At 54.7% G+C, this 18,913-nt stretch overlaps 2 protein-coding genes across 3 annotated transcripts in view; one reads left to right on the top strand and one right to left on the bottom strand.

Annotated features, from left to right (window-relative positions):
• The first annotated feature begins 629 nt into the window (after positions 1–629).
• On the top strand, positions 630–3,611 carry Gprin1 (G protein regulated inducer of neurite outgrowth 1). 2 transcript variants are annotated; one of them, XM_076855832.2, is made up of 2 exons: positions 741–1,369; positions 1,403–3,611. In XM_076855832.2, exons 1-2 carry the CDS (start codon positions 741–743, stop codon positions 3,609–3,611), a joined length of 2,838 nt encoding a protein of 945 aa, XP_076711947.2. The 2 variants fall into 2 exon arrangements, with proteins under 2 accessions (XP_076711946.2, XP_076711947.2); XM_076855831.2 differs by having other exon boundaries at positions 630–3,611.
• A 1,116-nt stretch (positions 3,612–4,727) lies between these two features.
• Cdhr2 (cadherin related family member 2) overlaps positions 4,728–18,913 on the bottom strand; it is a 28,169-nt gene continuing 13,983 nt past the window's right edge. Inside the window, exons 16-31 of the mRNA XM_076855830.2 lie at positions 16,361–16,600; positions 14,467–14,536; positions 13,528–14,133; positions 12,252–12,323; positions 11,846–11,895; positions 10,160–10,311; positions 9,913–10,021; positions 9,741–9,829; positions 9,229–9,297; positions 9,047–9,124; positions 8,889–8,949; positions 8,685–8,809; positions 8,073–8,186; positions 7,912–7,992; positions 7,588–7,645; positions 4,728–4,862 (exon numbers count right to left, since the gene is read on the bottom strand). Of these exons, the coding sequence (XP_076711945.2) occupies positions 4,728–4,862; positions 7,588–7,645; positions 7,912–7,992; positions 8,073–8,186; positions 8,685–8,809; positions 8,889–8,949; positions 9,047–9,124; positions 9,229–9,297; positions 9,741–9,829; positions 9,913–10,021; positions 10,160–10,311; positions 11,846–11,895; positions 12,252–12,323; positions 13,528–14,133; positions 14,467–14,536; positions 16,361–16,600 (2,109 nt within the window). The remainder of the gene's footprint in view (positions 4,863–7,587; positions 7,646–7,911; positions 7,993–8,072; positions 8,187–8,684; positions 8,810–8,888; positions 8,950–9,046; positions 9,125–9,228; positions 9,298–9,740; positions 9,830–9,912; positions 10,022–10,159; positions 10,312–11,845; positions 11,896–12,251; positions 12,324–13,527; positions 14,134–14,466; positions 14,537–16,360; positions 16,601–18,913) is intronic.

Raw genomic sequence — 18,913 nt, 5'->3', positions numbered from 1 at the left:
TATTTAAATCCTGAATTAATTAGCATATTTTACATAAAAGTCTGGTTTTTCCCACTTCTCCTAAGACACTGGAAGAACTAGTGCTACGGTTTCATTTCTCCAGGACAGCACTTGGTTCAGGGAGTAGTGGCTTTCCCTTCAGACAGGGCATGATCTCTTGGCCACAGTCCCCACCACTCCCTCTTGTTTTATACCCAACTTGCTTCCCTCACTCAAATGACCCCTATGGCCTCAGAGTTTGTAGCTGTGGCCTACAGAACAAATGTATAGCCTCTGGTTGAGGTGGGCATGACCGTGGTGGAAAGACATTAGGAGAAACTGAAAGGTCAGGCTGTGGCCAAGTTGTGAAGGGCCTTGAATGCCATTTTAAGAAGTCCTATCCAGAGGACCACTGGGTGTGATGAAGCAGGAGAGTGACATGGTTGGGCCTATGCTTTTAGCCCAGGGCCTGTGAAGAGGAGGGGGCCAGACAGGGACAGAGAACCCGGTGAAGAGCTGGGCTGCTAGGAAGAAGGTGAGCAGGGGAGGCTTGGATGGATGCTGTCCCCCTGTCCCCTAAGTCTGAGTCTGCTCTCTCTCTGTTTCAGAACCGGACAGCAGCCTGCATTCAAGCATGGCTATGAGGGCAGATGGGCAGTGCTGAAGACCCAGCCTGGTTCCAGCTGCTTCCGACAGACTCCAGCCCCCACAGTCCCTTCTGCTGCCCACAGGATGGGAGCCTGGGTGCTGGGGGCCCGGCCATGAGGGATTGCTGCCCCTCCCAGCAAAAGGCCAGTCCTGCATGCCTCAGGCACACCCCTGACCAAACCCCAGGCATGGACTCCAGACACAGCAGCCCCAGTGGAGCTGGGGAAGGGGCCTCCTGCTCTGAGGACCCCACTGGGAACTTAGCCTGCCCCTCTGCCACCTGCCTCCCTTCCCAAGAGGAAGCCACCAAGGAGACATTGGGGATACATGGAGCCTTGATCTCAGGGACACCAGAAACCACTTTGTCTACGAAGCCAGAGATTGTGTCCTCACTGAAAACTGATCCCACGTCCTCAGAGAACAGAAATCCTATGTTCCTGGAGAAGAGAGATTTCAATTCTTCAAAGCAGGCAGATTTGGGATCCATAGGAAAGAAAGATGCTGGTTCCACAAGAAAGGCAGAGCCTGTGTTGACAGGAAAGGCAGAATCTGCAGCCTCTGGAAAGGGGGATCCTGTGCCTCCTGGAAGGATGGATTACACGACTCCAAGAAAGGAGAATCTTGAATCCTTGGGAAAAGTAGATCCTATGTGCTCCAGCAAGGTTGATACAGTGTCCCCAAAGGAGGATCCTGGGTCTTTGAGAAAGGTGGATCCTGTTTCCTCAGGCAAAGTGGATCCCATGTTCCCCCAAAAGGAGGAGCCTGAGTGTCCTAGAAAAGAGCACCTTGTGTCCTCAGAAAAGGTGGGCTCTGCATCCACAGAAAAGATAGATCCTGGGCCCTCAGGCAGGGTGAATCCTGTACCCTTGAGAAGCACGGATCCCACACCCACAGAAAAGTCAGATCCTGGGCTCTTGGGAAAGCTGACTCCAGGGTTATCAGGCAAGACTGAGCTTGTATTCTCTGGAATAGGGACTCCTGGGTCCTTGGGAAGGGTGGATCCTACATGCTCAGGGATGGCAGATCCTGCATCTGTGGAAAATGCAGAAATGGTGTCCTTGGCAAAAGAGGACCCTCAGTTCCTGGCAAAGACAGACCCTGCCTCCTCAGGGGAGGGGCATCCTGTGTCTGTGAGAATGACAAAAACAGTGTCTGCTGGCCCAGTGGATCCCATGTTTTCAGGAAAGATAGATCCCACATCTGTGAAAAGTACTGTTCCTGTGTCTCTAGGCAAGATGGATCCAGTTTCCTTGGAAAAGGTGGATCCCATGTCCTCAGGAAAGCCAGAGCCCTTGTCTTCTGGGCAAGCAGAACATGTGTCTGTGGGAAAGACAGTAACTGTATCTTTAGGAAAAGAGGACCTGGTGTCTTCCAGAGGGGTGGATCCCACAACTGAGAGAAACACAAAAATACCATCTTCTGGAAAAGTGAATCCTGAATCTTCAGGCAAGACAGACCCTGCGTCCTCAGATCCAGGGGACCCCAGGTCCTTGGAAACAGGGGTTCCTCCATCTGAAGTAAAAGCTGAGGCAGTGACTGAGGAAAAAGGAGATTCATGGTCCTTGGAGAAGGCAGGTCCTACAGTCTCAAGGAAAGCTGATCCCCTGGTTTTAGGCAATGTGGACCCTGTGAGCAGGGGAAAGACAGAAACTGCCCCGTCTAGAGAAGTGGACTCCATGTCTTTAGGAAAGTCCCCCATGACTTACATCAAAACAGGTCTGGTGTCCCCTGGGAAGGCAGATCCCATGGACTGCGGTAAAGCAGAAGCCATCCCAGAGGGAAAGGTGGATCCTCCGTCCCTGGAGAAGGGGAATCCTGTGAACTCCACAAAGAAGGAAACCAAGGCCTTGGGAAAAGTTGAGCCCATGTCTGGGGGCAAGGCAGAAGCAAAGCTCCCTGGGCAAGAGTGTGCCACATTGTCAGGAAAAGCAGAAGGGTTGTTTTTGCAAAAGGAGCAGCCACAGACCTCTGAGAAAGTAGATCCCATTGTGTCTGGGAACGTGGAACCTGTGTCCCAGGCCGACTCTGCATTGCCAAGAAAAGCAGAGTCCTCATCCTCTGGAAAGGGGTTTTCCATTCCGAAGAAGACCGAGTCCTCCTCTTCCAGGCAATCAGATGGCAAACCCTGCAGTTCAGCCCCATCTCCCCAAGGTCGTCCCGGGAGCTTGGAGAGCGGTGTGGAGCCAGAGCCCGCCCCCAGCGCTAAGACCCCCAGCCTCTGCCAGAAAGACCTGGTGGCCACTGAGGCCGAAAAAAGCCCCCATGCGGAGGCCGCAGCGCCCCAGCCGGGACCACGGACTCGCGACAACTTCACCAAAGCGCCGTCGTGGGACGCAAGCGCCCCGCCACCGCCGCCGCGCGAGGACGCAGGCACACAGGCAGGGGCGCAGGCCTGCGTCTCAGTGGCCGTGAGTCCCATGTCTCCGCAGGACGGCGCGGGCGGCCCGGCTTTCAGCTTCCAGGCAGCGCCTCGCGCGCCCAGCCCTACCCCCAGGCCTCCCTCGCGCCGGGACGCAGGCCTGCAGGTGTCGATGGGCGCCGCCGAGACGCGCTCCGTGGCCACTGGGCCCATGACGCCTCAGACCGCCGCGCCCCCTGCCGCGCCCCCTGCCTTCCCCGAAGTGCGGGTACGGCCCGGCTCTGCACTGGCGGCCGCCATGGCTCCCCAAGAGGCGGCGGAACCAGTGCGCGACGTGAGCTGGGACGAGAAGGGAATGACGTGGGAGGTGTACGGCGCCGCTATGGAGGTGGAGGTGCTGGGCATGGCCATCCAGAAGCATTTGGAGCGACAAATCGAGGAGCACGGCCGCCAAGGGGCGCCCGCGCCGCCGCCCGCCGCGCGCGCAGGCCCAGGCCGAGCAGGCTCGGTGCGCGCCTCGGCCGCTGATGGCGCCGCCAAACGCCCGCCTGGCCTCTTCCGCGCGCTGCTGCAGAGTGTGCGCCGGCCGCGGTGCTGCTCGCGGGCAGGACCCACAGCCGAGTGAGCTGCCCCTGTTTTGTACGCCCGGGTTTTCAACCTTCTCAGGCTACTTTCTTGATCCCAGACCCCTAGAAGGTGTCCCCTCGGCGTGTGACAGCCCTCTGAGGGGTGGGCAGCCTCTAGGGGCTTCTCATCCCCTTCTTCCCAGCCCCATTCTGTCCCAAACACACAAATGAAACCCCTTTACTTAGTTCCCTCGTGGCCTTGAGACCACAAACCCATCCCTGCCTCCCATCGTGCCCTCAGCTGTGTTCCCTCCCGGTCACACTGGGCTAGCAAGGGGACCTGCTCAGCACCCATACCTCCGGCCCCCTGAGAGCTAAGGCAAGCTCCTGAGATGGCCAGATTAGGTATGTTGAGGTCTCCAGTGGGACCAGATTCCCAGAACTGGGAAAGACTGCATGCAAATCTTTTAAGTGGCCCTCCGTGTGTGCAAGGATCGGTGTGTGAGACCCCCCACCCCTAAGCGTGCTGGACGCTGAATGTGAGACCCTGGAGGTTTCTGAACGAGTGGGCATGTGCTGACCCCCAAGGCTGGGGCATCTCTTGCATGCTGTTGGTGGTCCCTCCCCATCTCCAGTCTCCCCCATCCCCCAACCTTTAGCTCCTTTCCCACCAGGTCACTGGTTCACAATTCCCAGAGAGGCCAAAGGCCAGGAAGGGCACTGGGGACTCAGATGAGAGGGAGAGTTGCAGAAAAGTGAGAGGGTCTCAAACAGGACAGAAGGTCACAGTCAGGCTCATAAAAGGTCTTGGGCCACAGCTGCCTAGGTGGTAGCTGTTCTTGGGTATTGGGGACAGGGTGAAGAGTTCATTCTATAACCACAGTTCACCTTTAAAGGCCACCCTCTTCAGTCCCTTGTCCCCCCTGTGCTGTGAGCCCCCACAAGTCCCTTGTGACCACTCAGTGCCCTCGTCCCCACCCCTCCAGCCTCAGTTTTTGGCTACAAACTGTCACAGTATACATTGGTAATAAAATCTCTCCCCAACCCTTGTCTGCTGTGATTGACTGAAATAAGAGGCAAAGCAACATCATATATTATTATATCCAGGGTGGGGGAGGTGTTGTTAGGCTGTCACGGGGCCTCTTCCCAAGAGGGCCAGGGGAGCAGGGCCTCCATCACAGTTCTGTGGTGTCCAGGCCGGGGTTGGTGAAGGACATTCCCTGTTGCTCTCCACTTGTGTCCACCTGCCTTCCTGACAGCACCACACTCAGGGGCTCTGGATCCTTCTCCGGTGGATTGTGCCGAGGCTCCTTCTGAGGGAAGAGGAAGGGAAGGTGAGATGACAGGGTGATCACAGGCCCTCGGGAGGAACATGGGCCTTCATGCCCATGACCACATGGCTCCTCGGCTGAGGTTGCCCCCACAAGATGTAGCTAAGATATCTAATGTCATCTAATCTTTGTAAAATACCTTTTTATTGGCATAACCTCTGTGTTTAGTAGAGATCCCTTTATTTCTGAGAGAGCTAAAAAAAAGGGGGGGGGTTTCATTTGTTTGGGACAGAGTGGGGCTGGAAACCCCCATCTCCTCTTGGGGCCTCAATCTCCCAGGTGTGTTTCAGAGTTGGCCGTGACCAGGGGTGGTTCATGCAGATGGGCTGGAGCGGGTGATGGGCCAGGGTGAGTTCTTTTCTGCCCTTTGCCCCACCGACAGAGCAGCATTCTGGGGTTCTGCCCAGTCCTGAAAAATGTCCAGTCCTAAAAAATGTCCAATCCTGAAAAATGCATCCTGTGCCAAGGAGTCAATTTATCTCGGTTCCTGCCACCTGCACCCCACAACAGACACCATGTTAAGCAAAGTTCACCCACTACCTGAAATGCCCACAAAAACCCCTTGAGGAAGGGTTTATATCCCCCATATTATGATGTGGGCACTGAAGCTCAGCAGACCCTCCTGGGCAGGAAGTGACAGAGAAAGCTTTGGATCACTGGTCTTTGTAGATCTAAAGCATGTCCTTGGATGAATCAAGCATCTCCTGCCACCCTCAGGGACATATCACACCCAGGTCCCACCTGTAGTTCATCATAGCACACACACTCCACTCCTGCCCTTCCTCTTTCCCCTCCCCATGTGACACAGTGCACACTTGCACATCCAGCCGGTCACATGTGCCTCTTCACACATACACCCTACTGTGGGAGGACCAGGTGGCTCAGGCTCAATCCTCTGCTGCCATCTCTACCCTACCCAGGACACTCCAAGGGCTTTTCCCAAATTAGGAATTACTTCAGTCTCTAGTGAACAGTGGAACATCTGTGGGGCCCCAGAGGGGCTAAGCATTCTGCCGGTGTTCCACAGACCCTGGGCAGAGGAGCAGTGCCACCCAGGATAATGTCACCTAGCCCCTTAGATCAGAGACCTGAGTTCTAGTGTGCTCCTACCCTGCAAGCTGTCTGACCTTGAGAGAGTCAGCAGCCCTCTCTGAAGGTCAGTTTCCATATTGGTAACCTGGAAAGACAGGATGGACGACCTCTCAGGTCATACACACTGTCTATCTGCCCATTTTTGGAGTTCTTGGGAAAGTCACAAGATTGATGGAAAAGACCCCCGCCTGAAACCCTACCCAGCTAAGGAAGCAAGGATCAATGGCTCCTAAGAAGACTCTGTGGCCTCCTGGGTCTGCCAGAGACCCCCAAGGCCATCCATTGCTCAGGGCAGGGAATGAGGCCTTGGGCAGCTTCTCAGAAACACAGCAAGCTCCTGCCTTCCCTGTAGCTCTCTAGCTTTAAGTCTCTGTGAACTCGTCCCCTCCCCACTCTAGACTCTCCCATGAGCCCAGCCCCGCCTCCTGGTCCCCTGACTCCACTCTCCTCCAGGGGTCAGCCTTGGCCTCCTCTGGGGAAGAGGGGTGCCTAACACCAATAGGCAAGATCATTCCCTTGTTTCTCGTCCCCTTGGACATGTTCACTGGAGTTTTTGCCTCAAACTGTCTTCAGAGATGAGCTATGCCCAGAGGTTGCCTGGATTGCCAACCAATGCCCCCACCTCAGGGACCTATCTGGACGCCTCTATGCCAGATTCTCAGCACTGTGAGTGACATGCCTGGGTCCCTGTGCAGCATTCTGGCATTTTAAAGTCCAAAAGACACTTTGGTTAACCAAGTGTTTCCAAGCAAGGAGTCCTCAAGGGAACACGGGGACTGAGGAGTGAGGGCAGGCTGGTGCTCTTACAGACAGCAACCAGGCTGAGCTCAGGATCTCAGGGGGCCTGGCCGTGGGCAGATGGTGAGTGGACACCTCTACCCGCATCCACAACCTCACACCATTACAACTCAAATAGGAGAATTTCTATTCCAGGGGGAAGAGACGGATAGTTCTTTTCATTTCTGGATCCTCTTCCCCAGCCTACTGACCGGCTCCTGGAGTTCACAATCCTGCCTGTACATTAGAATCCCCTGGGGACACACACCCATGCCCAGGCTCCACCCTGGGCCACCAAAATCAGGATCTCTCCTTGAGACCTGGCACCCATAATTTTAAAGCTCCCCACAAACCCAGGCTGTAAACGCTTAACCAATTAATCCACTTAACAAGTGATGGTGCTGCTGTGTATTGGGCCTCCCTCTCCTTGGTTAGACCATGTTTATTCATCTCCACATCCTTCCTCACCCCATCAGCTTTCATGTAAAGGCTAGAACAGGATGGAACTAGACTTCCAAGCACTTGTTTTAGGACCAGGTATTTTTTATGGCTGCTCTTATTTAATCCTCACGACAGTTGATGTTTTGCTCCCCGTTTACAGATGAGGAAAGTGAGAACCAGAGCCAGGAAGTCATCTATCCAGGGTCACATGACGACAGGGATTAGACAGGGATTGGACCTCATTCCAAAGCCATGGGGCTTCCCAAGGCCTGGTACAGAGGAGTTAGACTGCCCAGGCCAGCAGCAGGTTCCGCCCACCCCTTTCCTGAAACCACCCCTTCAAAGAAGACTCCCATGTCAGAAGCCCCGGGTACCAGCTCATCCCAGATCTTGCCTTGATTTTCTGATTGTTCCCGTCCAGGTCCACAGAGTTGTCATCCAGGGAATTGAGGCTGGGGGGAACAGGGATGGAGCTCAGGATGTTGGCAAACCCAGTCCTTCCTATCTGTGGCCTCCGCCACCACTGTCTCCACTGCCGTCACCACCACCACCATCCCCACCTCTATTATACCACCACCACTGTTATGGCGATCACCATCATCTCCACCACCAGTCACCACCACCATCACAACAGTCACCATTACCACCATCACCGGCCCCATCACCATGATTGGGACCGTTACCAATAACCATTCTGGCCGTGAGAGGTGCTGCTCACCTGACATAGTCCAAGTCACTGGAGGAAGTGAGGTACTCAAGGCCCAGGTCTTTGGTGGGCAGGTTCAGCATGGGGTTGGCCCTGGAGAGAGGGTCAGGTCAAGTGGCCGTGGCCTTGGCCACCTCATGGGGTCCCTTGCTCACCCCTGTACCCCTGCTCACCGCTCAGTGTTGTACATGTTGGTCCCGGGGATGGCAGACCCTGAGGGCAGCACCCCTGCTGCTGTATTCCGGGCCTCCTTGGCAGCCTTCATGGCACGAAGCTTCCGGTGGTAGCTGGAGGGAACCAGGAGGGGAGTCAGGCTTTGCCACGCACCCACTGAGTGCCCCCCAGAGGCCCTGAGATGTGGCCTCACAATGATCCTGGCTGGAGAGAGCCTTGGCTCCATCTTACAGGGGGCAGAAAGAATAGCTAGAAGCTGAAGGGCACACAGCCTGCCCGTGGCAGGGCCTGAATGCAGCTGTGGTTGTGTCTACTGGAAGGGGCAAGGCCGTGGCACTTATTAACCGAATCGGAGGTGCCGGGCACCTTGTGTGAGACACACTTCGCAACCTTGGGTGCATCAAGAACTGTAGCGTCATGCTCCTTCTGCAGAGGAGAAGCCTGAGGCTCGGGCAGAAGTGACTCACCCCAGATCTCCCCGCACGTCAGTGGGGCTTGAACACACGCATACCTGATGCCCAGACCCAAGCTCTTTCCACTCCCACCCTTGACCGTCTTGGGAGGTGGGGCAGGGGGACGGTTGGGGACATGGAGGGGCATTGGAGTAGCACCTCTTCCGCATACACACAAGGGCCATGATCATGATCGCCAGGACCAACAGCAAAGCCACTCCCAGTCCTATGATGACACTGATGAACAGTTTGCCCTGGTCTTCCTCCTGGCTCTCCTGGGAGCCCTGGAGAAGAAGAGGGATGATGGAGGCTGTGGGGTCCACCCCCTTCTGCTCCCTGTGCCCTCTGCCCTGCCACACTCACCAGCACCACCAGCCCCAGCCGCAGCAGCTGTGTCAGTGCGTCCTGGTCCTTCCGGATCATCCTGGCCAGAGAACCCGCTCAGACCCAAGAGCCATGTACACCCCCCCCCCCCGTCCCCTGCTTGCCCTCCGCCCACCCCCAGGGACAGCCCCACTCACAGGCTCAGCTCACTCAGTGTGAGGGCGGACCCATTGGAGAAGACAAAGTAGGCATCCAGATAAGACTGGGCTCGAGCCCTGGAATGGGACGGAGGAGAAGAACTGGCAGTCCAGAACCTGCCGCAAGCCTCTCTGGCTAGTTCTTTCCTCAGCCCAACCGTGATGGGCCCGCTAGCACTCACCGAGCAGTAGACTCCACGTCCTGAATGTTCACAACGTAGACCGTAGTCCTGGTCGCCTGGGCAAGAGCCCTACAAGGAAGCAGGTGTCACAAGTGCCTAGGAGAGGGGCCTTAGCCAAGGCCTGTGGCTAGGGCTCTTCCCGCGGACTGAGGAATTACGTGAATGAGAAGGAGGCACAGTGGCTTATTGGTGAAGCAGATAGCACCTCTGTGCCAATCAGAAAGGGAAGCCCTTCCTCTAGTGCTTGGTGCACAGGGTGCTCCCGTGCAGTGCGCAGCCTTCACAGCTGTCTCCACGTGCAGCTTATTTAGGCCTCTTTCTGCTTTGGGCTGGGCACGCACTTCTGGGGGCATGCAGAAAGGTGGTGCAGGGACAGGGACAGGCTCAAAGACAGGGACAAGTCAAATGTGGGTCAGGACAGAATTGAAAGACATTGCATCCAAGTCTTGCCAGGGAGCAGCCTCTTAGGCCCTGTTCTTAGCCGCAGCCCCTCCTGTGCTCCCAAGACCTACGCTTTAATCTCCTCCACGTTGGCGCCCACCTCCTCCTTTGGTGTGGAGAACTGCAGCCTCACACGGTAACTCTGGTCCACAGTGAAGAGCTGGGGGACGAGGGGGAGGGTGGTGAGGAGGCGCTCAGAGGACTGGCAGAAGGCACCGGGCCAAGGTGGGGGCGGGCACTCACGTTCAGGGTGACTTGGGCTTCCTGTGCAGGACCCACAGAAGGTTTATCCTGGGCCTGGACCGTCACTTGGTAAGTGCCTTGGAGAGTGGAATCAAGGTTGGTCACCAGCCTGTGGAAGGTGGGAAGACACAGCTCAATCTTGGAAGCCAAGATGGGGCCCTCTACACCTCCCAGGGTGGGGACTCGCTCACGGGAAGCCTCTCTCGCTCCCCCAACCCCTGTCCCTCCAGGGGCTGCCTGCAGTTACTCAATGGTGCCAGTAAACACGGCAGCCTCCACAGAGGTGACAATCCGGAAGAAGCCCTGGAAAGGGATGGTGGCCCCATCCTTAGAGATGAAATTCACTTGGAGGATGGAGAACTCAATGGCCCCATTGTTTCCTGAGTCATTGTCTCTGGCCTAGGAACAAAAGTGGGTGACATCTGAGGACCAGGTCAGGCACCCCTCCATCCCCAGCAGGGCTCAGAAGCCCAGGAGATCGGTCTAGGGAACCTCCATCAGCCTTTCAGAGGCTACTCCAAACTAGCAAACACTTTCCTGAAGAGAGTGAGCTTGCTCTGCAAATCCAAGTTGGAACAAGTTTCCGCTCCTGCACCCTAATTTAACATATCACTCCTCAGAGCCCTTCCCAGGTAGAAGTTCTGCCTTTCAGCCAGGCACAGTGGTGCACACTTGTAATCCTAGCAACATGGGAGGCTGAGGCAGGAGGATTGCAGATTCAAAGCCAGCCTCAGCACCTGGGCAAGGCCCCGTGTCTCTAAATACAAAATAACAAGGGCTGGGGAGTGTCTCAGGGGTTAGGTGCCCCAGTACAAAAGAAAAGAAAGAAGTTCTGCCTTTCTCCCCCAACGACTTACACACACACACACACACACACACACACACACACATTACACACACATATTTGTGAGCACAGAAATATTCAGCTTTCCTAAGCATTGACCGTACCCTTCCTTCTCTTTGTTCTCTCATTTCAGTTCTTACTACTACAAATACAGATTGCCTTGGTGAACCATGAATGCTGGAGGAGTGGGGCACAGACGTTTTTCTTCATTCTAGTGCCTTTTGGAGAAAAATATAACTGACACACGAGGGCTGTGTGTTCACTGGCTTTTCTGTTCAGGATGAACAGCTGGTGGTCAAGTTTCAAACAGGAGTTGATTTAAAAAAAAAAAAAAACCCAGTTCAAAGCCTGACTCTTCTCATGGCATCGGGCTTTAAGAGGCTGAAGGCTGGGAAACTGTTTTAAGGCTTTAAAGAACCTAGAGAGGAAAACTCTGGTCCCCATTTTATGAAAACTGAGGCTCCAATAGAGAGACTGTCCTAAGGGCCCCTTGGTTCCAAGTGGGGAAGGCCAGGCCTGGCCACCCCCTATACCATGTCCCTTCCACAGCATAGGGGGTGGCACCCAGATTCCACCTGCCGGGAACCACCAGCAATCTTTCCAAGGAGGGAAACTGAGGCCCAGAGAAGCGTGGCAACTGTCCGTGCCCAGGCCCCGTGGGCCTCACTCCCCGTGGCCTCAGTCCCCGTGGCCTAGCCACCTCTGATAAACACACCCACAGCCAACGCAGAACAAATTAAAAGCATTTTTATCATTTTGCTCTGGACATAATTTCTCTAGAAGGAACTCATTTAATTTATAATTGGCTATGATTTTTCTTTCCTACTCAAGAATTCTGGTACAGTCAGAAATAAAAAGAAAAGTCTAGCCTGAAACGTGATATTGACAGTCATGAAATCTTTATGAGTACTAAATTGAACAATTAGCGAAATTTGATCCTATCAAGGAGGCAGGTGTTGGCTTCCATTCTGGGATTGGCTTTTTCATCTGTTCAAACCCAGACATTTCCTTTCCAGTGTTCAAACGTTTGGGGAGCAGCTGGAAAGCCCGAAGGGCTGCGTCCCGTGTCCCCTGGGGCCAAGGACTTACCCGGACAGAAGCCACCTGCTGGTTCGGTATCACAAGTTCTGGGATGATCACTGCGATGTGAACAGAAGAGGGTCAGTGGGCTGAGATGGGGCCCATCTGGCCCGATGCTTTGCCCGATCTGCCCTCAGCACCTCTGCCCGCGGGAGGCCCCACTGCAGCTACAGCGGGGCCAGGGATGGGCAGCTCCTCCACCTCCCGCTGTACAGATGGGGAAACTGAGGCCCAAAGAGGGAGTGCATCAGGTGTCCCTCAGGGACCACTGTGGGGTGAGTAGGGTTAGAGTTCTTTTTCCCTTTCTAAGGTCCCTTTGGGGCCTAAGGAGGGCCTACGGGGATTGCCTGAAGGTCGTTTGAGGTGGCACAGGGGGCGGGAGGGGGTGTTGGTGAAGAGCAGGGGGGCTGCTTACCAAAAGTTTGATTATCAGGTAGGAAATAGGGTGCATTGTCATTCACGTCCTCGATGGTAATAAGGAGGCTTCCTGGGGAGACAAGGTCACCCGGCTGCAGGCTCTGGGCAAAGACCTGCCCCAAAGGTCCCGGGCCTCAGTAAGTTCCCTTCAGCCTCCCTCCCACACATCACCCCCATTCAGCCCTTCCCCTGCTCCTGAGCTGGGGTGCCCATGCAGCCTTCTCTGGCCTGAGTGACCTCAGAGAAGAAAAGCAGCCCATCAAAAAATAGAGAGAGAGATAAATATGAGCTGGGGCTGGAGCATGGTGGTAGGCACTGGCCCAGCAGAAGTGAGGCCCTGGGTTCCATCATAGAGAGAGAGAGAGAGAGAGAGAGAGATACACTGGAGATGGAACCCAGAGCCGCAAGTGAGATTATATATACATATATATGTATCTCTCTCTATAGATATAGATATAGATATAGATATCCATAGATAGATATAGACATCCTTATCTATATAGAGAGAGATACATAGATATGTATATAAATCTACACTATTTAGAAAGTAGTAGTACACACCAGAAATGTATATTATTAGTATATGTATGACTTTATATATATTTATAATATATATATTACTTTCTAACTCATGTAGTTGCTTATTTAAACACCCATTCCATGCCTCAGTTTCCCCATCTGTCAAATTGGGTAGACATCTGCTTCATAGGTTAGGCAGGAAGCAAATGAGGATCTGCTAACAAGGGGCCTGGTAGAGTTTTGGGCCCTGGTAAAGAGTCAACACATGCTAGTTGTTAATATGATCATTTCTGCTGTTTGGCAGCAGTGATATCGAAGGCGGATATGAATATACATCTGCCTTGAAGTATGCTCTTTCCATTGTACAGACTAAAAAAATAACAGCATAGGGCGCAGGGGACACGGCTCAGCGGTAGAGCACTTGCCTGGTGTGTATGAGAGCCCGAGGTCAGTCCCCAATACCACACACGCACACACACACAAAAATTAATTCAAAAATAACAACACTAATGAGGCACCTGCTGTATGCCGGGTCCTGCACTACATGCTTTTTACACATGCTGTCATTTCACGTTCACGGCTGACCTGCTGTCCAACTCTACTGGACAGATGGAAAACAAACCCTGGAAAGGACTTTGCCTGGGACACCGCTGCGTAGGGCTGGAGGCAGGACTTGGAGCCAGGTCGTGGGGGTCCTAGCCCAGAGGTCCACCCCATGGTCCTGAGCAGCAGCTCTGTGGGCCAGACCACCTTACCATTGTTGCTGTAGGCCTGGAAGCGGGGATCTGTGGTGCGGTCATAGGCCCGCACGACCAGCGTGACCAGGTCACAGGCCTCGTAGTCGATGGCCTCGCTCTGATTGATGTACACGGAGCCGTTGGCCTCCACAGAGAACCAGCCGTGGCACAGGCCGCCCACGTCCACCCCATCCTTGGTACAGATGACATTCACCAGCTGAATCTCCAGCTGGGCCTCCGTGTCCACGTCCTGGGCCACGACCTCAGCCACCTGGCCATGCTGGGACCCATTCTCAGCCACAGAGACGCCCCGGAGGGACCCTTCATCCAGGGTGGGCGGCTCGTCGTTCACGTCCACCACAGTCACGTTGATGCCCGCCGTGGCCTCGTGGCCCTGGGGGTCCAGGTTCTCAGCAGTCACTGTCAGAAGGAAGAGGGCCTGTGTCTCATAGTCCACGCTCCCATCTGAGGGCAGCCAGATCTGGCCCTCTGCCCTCCCGGGCCCCAGCACGGAGCCCCGGATCATGAAGTTGCTGGCACCGCTCCCCGACAGGCCGAAGCTGATGCGGTTGTTGACCTCCGTCTGGTCGGCGTCCCAGGCCTCCACGACCCCCACCAGCACTCCTGTGGGCAGGGAAAGAGGTCACAGGGAAACCTGGACAGGCCACGGGAGGCCTCCTCTGCCCCCAGGTCTGTGGCTCTCCTGGACGGCGCAGCCGCTATGACGGTGACTACGCTATTTGGTGTCAGGAGTGGGATATCCACATACACCCGACGACATTGTGCTCTTTCCCTTATGCTGCCTCACAAAACAGCAGAGTTAATGAGATGCCTACTGTATGCGGTGTGCTTAGCCCTGGATGTGACCAGCACTTTACAGCCATTCAATCTTTCCAGCCAACACTGCCCAACTCTGGGGACATCACTGGAGCCCAGCCTGCCCTGGCGAGGACTTACCGGACTCCCTCTCCTTCACAAAGAATTGGTAGCTGGACTGGCTGAAGACGGGCACGTTATCATTGATGTCCTGCAGGTAGAGGGCAGTGTGAGTTCCGGGGACCCTGGTGGGCCCCGGGGTTCACTCGCCACACGTCCCACCTGAGAAGCCACAGACAGAGGATGGCCCCTCCTCGCACAGCTCAGCCCAATTCCTGATGGGCAAACAGGAAGCGGGCTTCTTCGAGGAGAGTGAACCTTGACGGTGTCCCTGTCACCTCCCCGGGGCTCTGAGGCATTTGCAAGGCCCTCTGTAATTATTCATACGTGGCCAGGAAGCTCCATTTCCCTTCTGTTTCTCTGACCACAGCGCAGGACAGTTTTGACCCTGTTTTCCAGAAGGCAGTTCCAGGTCCCCATCTGGCTCCCTGTCTGGCTCAGTGTGACTTCTCATTTCTAGGAGAACCCTGCGGCCCACGCTCGCCCTTGTCCCCTCCCTCCTCCTGGGTCTCTTGCGCTCATCCAACCCCAGGGACACTAGCTCTGTGCTCAGGTGGAGCTGGGTCTGGGCCCCTGCGAGGGCCTGGACTGGTCCTGCCCTTGGACACTAGCTGTCCACTTGTCACTTGCCCTCTCCAGCCAGGCTCCGCTGGGTCCTGACAGTGTTGTCCCAGCATGAAACCGTCTCAGCCCTCATGACGTCCCCTACCCCGGCACGCACTTAGGGCCTCCCTGGACGCTCGGGCCCTTCCCTGGGGCTGCTCACCGGTGGGTGACGTCACGGGCCTTTGCTTTGACATTCAGTTTTCTATAACCACAGAGGGGACACTTGGAAAGCAAAGCACTTTTATCTTCAACTCAATATTTTCTTTCACTCTTTAATTTTTAGATGGGTCCAGTTGTGTTGCCCAGGCTGAAGTGGTCCTGCTACCTCAGCCTCCCGAGTGGCCAAGTGGCCAGGACGAAGGCCACACTCCACCAGGCGATTTCCCAGAGGCGGCTTTGACGGCTCCATTCTCATGGTCAGCCCAACTCCCAGGAGCGGCCAAAAGCTAAGCCCTGAGTCCAGTCCCACCCTTCTCTGCCTCTTGTGTGTCTTTGACCTTCCCAGGCCTCAGTGTCCTCCGCAAAATGGGGTAGCGGTATCCACTTACTAGCAGAACTAGCTCCCAGGGGTGAAGGATCCACTGTCTTAGGAAGAGCAGTTCTTCATTTTCCCTTCTTTATGGCCTTCCATAACCCCGGGAGAGCCGAGTCTAAATCTTCTTTTTCCCCGATATCCCTGGAATCATACTCTCTGACCTTTGTAGGAGAGTGGTGATGCCCAGCCCCGTGGCACTCAGGACTACGCACTGCACAACCTCGGGGGACCATCCACATCATTGCCATTGTAGAGGTGCACATTTGTCACAACCCTTTCCCAGAGGAGGGTGCTTTGTGGGCAGGTGACAGCCTTCGAACCAGACCAATGATGTTCAAATCCCATTCTGCAAGCCTAGGCAAGCTATTGAACCTCTCTGTGTCTAACTGTCTTAATCAATAAAATGGTAATGACTTTGCAGAGCCCAAAGTGCAGCAGACACTCTCGATGCTGATGGGCCACTCTTTCTCTTTGCCTTTGGATCGTGGGGGAGGGAAGGTAGGAAGGGTCTGGTAGGACTTTGGAATGATGATAAAAACTAATGTCCACTGAATTCCTTCTCTGGGCGGGGCCTCTTAGGAACATTTTTCATTAATGGACTCAATTCATCTCCGTGCTGTTTTCATCCCCATTTCACAGATGAGGAGTCACAGGCCAGGGGAGTTGAGTGGCCCAGGGCCACACTCCCAGCCTGTGGGCCGGGGCGCTTTCCCAGGCACCCAGTGGCCACCTGCTGGGGGGCCCCCAACCGGGCTCACTGAGCAGGGGCCTCACCTCCACATTGATGGTGACGTTGACGTCGGTGCTCAAGCTGGGCACACCGCAGTCAGACACCCGCACCGTGAGCACAATGCGGCCCTCCAGGGTGGGGTCGATGGCCTCTCGGTCCAGGGGCCCCTGGTTTCTGAGGAGCCCGGTGTTGGAGTCTATGGAGAAGTTGTGGCTGTAGGGGCCAGGCAGCAAGCTGAAGAGCAGACGGCTGTTATTGGTGCCTGGCTCGTCATTGTCATAGGCCTGTGCAGACAGCAGGAGTCGGACGTCAGCCATCGGGTGCCCCTGAGCACCCCACTCCTCCCCTGCAGCCTGGCCTCCCCCTCCAAGCAACTGGGCCTGGAGTGACAGGGACACTGGACAGACCCCCAACCTCAGTCTCCCTCCGAGGCTCAGAGCCACAGTCTGAGGGAGCTCTGAGGTCCGGGCACTAACGTCATTATGCATTCCCCTCGCAACGTTCACTGTGCATCTATTACATGCCCGTGGCGTTGGGGGTAGAGCAGTGATCAACAGTTCCCTATGAATCCGAGATGCTACTGGGTAAAGGCCACGGGGAAGTGCACTACAGACATTCAAATATCAGAAAATATAAGATTGTGATTTTCCCATGATGACTACTACAGTGTCATATTTTCTTTTCTTTAATATTTATTTTTTAGTTGTAGTTGGACACAATACCTTTATTTTATTTATTTATTTTTATGTGGTGCTAAGGATCGAACCCAGGGCCTCGCATGTGCTAGGTGAGCGCTCTACCCCTGAGCCACAACCCCGGCCCGAGTGCTATATTCTCAAAAGCTAATTCTTCACCCAATGTGCGTGAGTGTGTGTACAGGTGTGTTCCTGTCCTGCCACGGTCCCAAAAGTGTGTTTGGTTTGTATGCGGAGTAAACAAGCTCATAGGATACAAGTTCTTCCATGCCACGGGTCCTTTGCACATGCTGTTTCCTCATCCTGAAAGCCCTCTACTCTGCCCTGACTGACTCTAGGCCAAGTTGAGGCTTCTTCTGGGTCCATCATTTTGTTACCTTTATTATGGCAGAGATGACACTGTGCCCTCCTTGAAGCTGAGAGCTACCCATGGGTTGGAATTATGGTGACCTCATCTCTGAGGATCTGAGGTCCAGCAAAGGAGCTAGGCAGAGTGGGTGCTCAGTAAATGCCAGGTTATTCTAACTTGGAGCCAATATTTCCCCTCCTCCCTGCCCAGTTCCCACCTCCAGCCCTTTCATTTCAGTTCTGTTGAGATCTTGTTCATTAGAAGTTTCCTTCATAAGCAGCCAGAGATGGTTCTTCCCAAAGCCTGACCCTGTTCGTTTCTTGAACTCAGACCAGTTAATTTGCCAGGCACTCATCAGGACTCACACTGGGCAGATTTGGAGCTCGGAAGCCAGGAGGGGATTATTGAGGAGCATTGAAAAGGGGGCTCCAGCTCCCAGAGGTCTGGGCGGAAGTCCTAGGGCTGCCATTTGCTGGCTGTGCAACCCTAGAAACCCACTTGACCTTTCTGAGCCTCAGTTTTCTCCTGTGAAATGGGAACCACTAGGGCAACTGGTTTGCAGGTGTTCAGGAAGCCGCCGGGTCCCCAGAGAGACGGGACCAAGTGGCCAAGTGATTGTCATCCTGGGGACCTGCTTTCCCACTTCTCACCAGACCTGCTTTCAGAAAGCCCAAGAGAAGCCTTTGAAATCCTCAGGACACGGGAAGACGTTCTCCTCGGTGCTTCTCTGGAGCCTCGAGTGTTGTGCTTGGTTGTTGTTGTTGCTTTTGGGGTGCTGGGGACCGAGCCCAGGGCCCTGTGCACGTGAGGCAGGCCCTCTACCAACTGAGCCACGTCCCCAGCCCTCATTTAACCTGCGTGTCCTCGTTTTGTTTTGCTTTGGCTTTAGGAAGCTCAGTCGACTTTGCCCCCCACCGTCAGCGACCATTCCATCTCCACGTCGGGTTCTGCTCTTTGGGCTCTGAGTCCTACTCTCTCCGGGCCCTTTAATAATGCCATCCTTTTTTTTTATTTTAAACCCCCTTTATTTCCTCTACTTTCGTGGGGAGGTCCTGGGGATTGAGCCCAGGGGCGCTCAACCACTGAGCCACCTCCTGGCCCTTTTCATGTTTCATAGGGAGACAGGGTCTCACTAAGTTGCTTAGGGCCTCCCTAAATTGCTGAGGCTGGCTTTGAACTTGCGATCCTCCTGCCTCAGCCTCGGGAGCTGCTGGGGTTTCGGGGTGCACCACCGCACCCGGCTTCCTCTACATTGTCATCTTACTTTTTAGGTAATCCCTCTCAAGTCAGCACCGTGCACATGAAAGAGCAGCCTATTTTTGAAGACCTCTTTGCCTTATGCTGAGCACTTCATGTCCATTATCTCATTATCCCCTAGTGGGCCTGAGAATAAATATTGTGATTATCTTCACTTTATGAAAACAGACACTCAGGGCTGGGGTTGTGGCTCCTTGGTAGAATGTTTGCCTTGCACTCATGAGGCCTTGGGTTCTATCCTCAGCACCACATAAAAACAAATAAATAAAAAATAAAGGGCTGAGGATGTGGCTCAA

The sequence above is a fragment of the Callospermophilus lateralis genome, chromosome 5 (assembly GCF_048772815.1).
Source record: "Callospermophilus lateralis isolate mCalLat2 chromosome 5, mCalLat2.hap1, whole genome shotgun sequence".
Lineage (NCBI taxonomy): Eukaryota > Metazoa > Chordata > Mammalia > Rodentia > Sciuridae > Callospermophilus > Callospermophilus lateralis.
Note: the sequence above shows the minus strand (reverse complement) of the source record. Positions and strands in the feature narration are given on the sequence as shown.

Coding starts and splice junctions, on each gene's coding strand:
- Gprin1 (XM_076855831.2), top strand. CDS start 630: ATGGGCAGTGCTGAAGACCCAGCCTGGTTCCAGCTGCTTCCGACAGAC.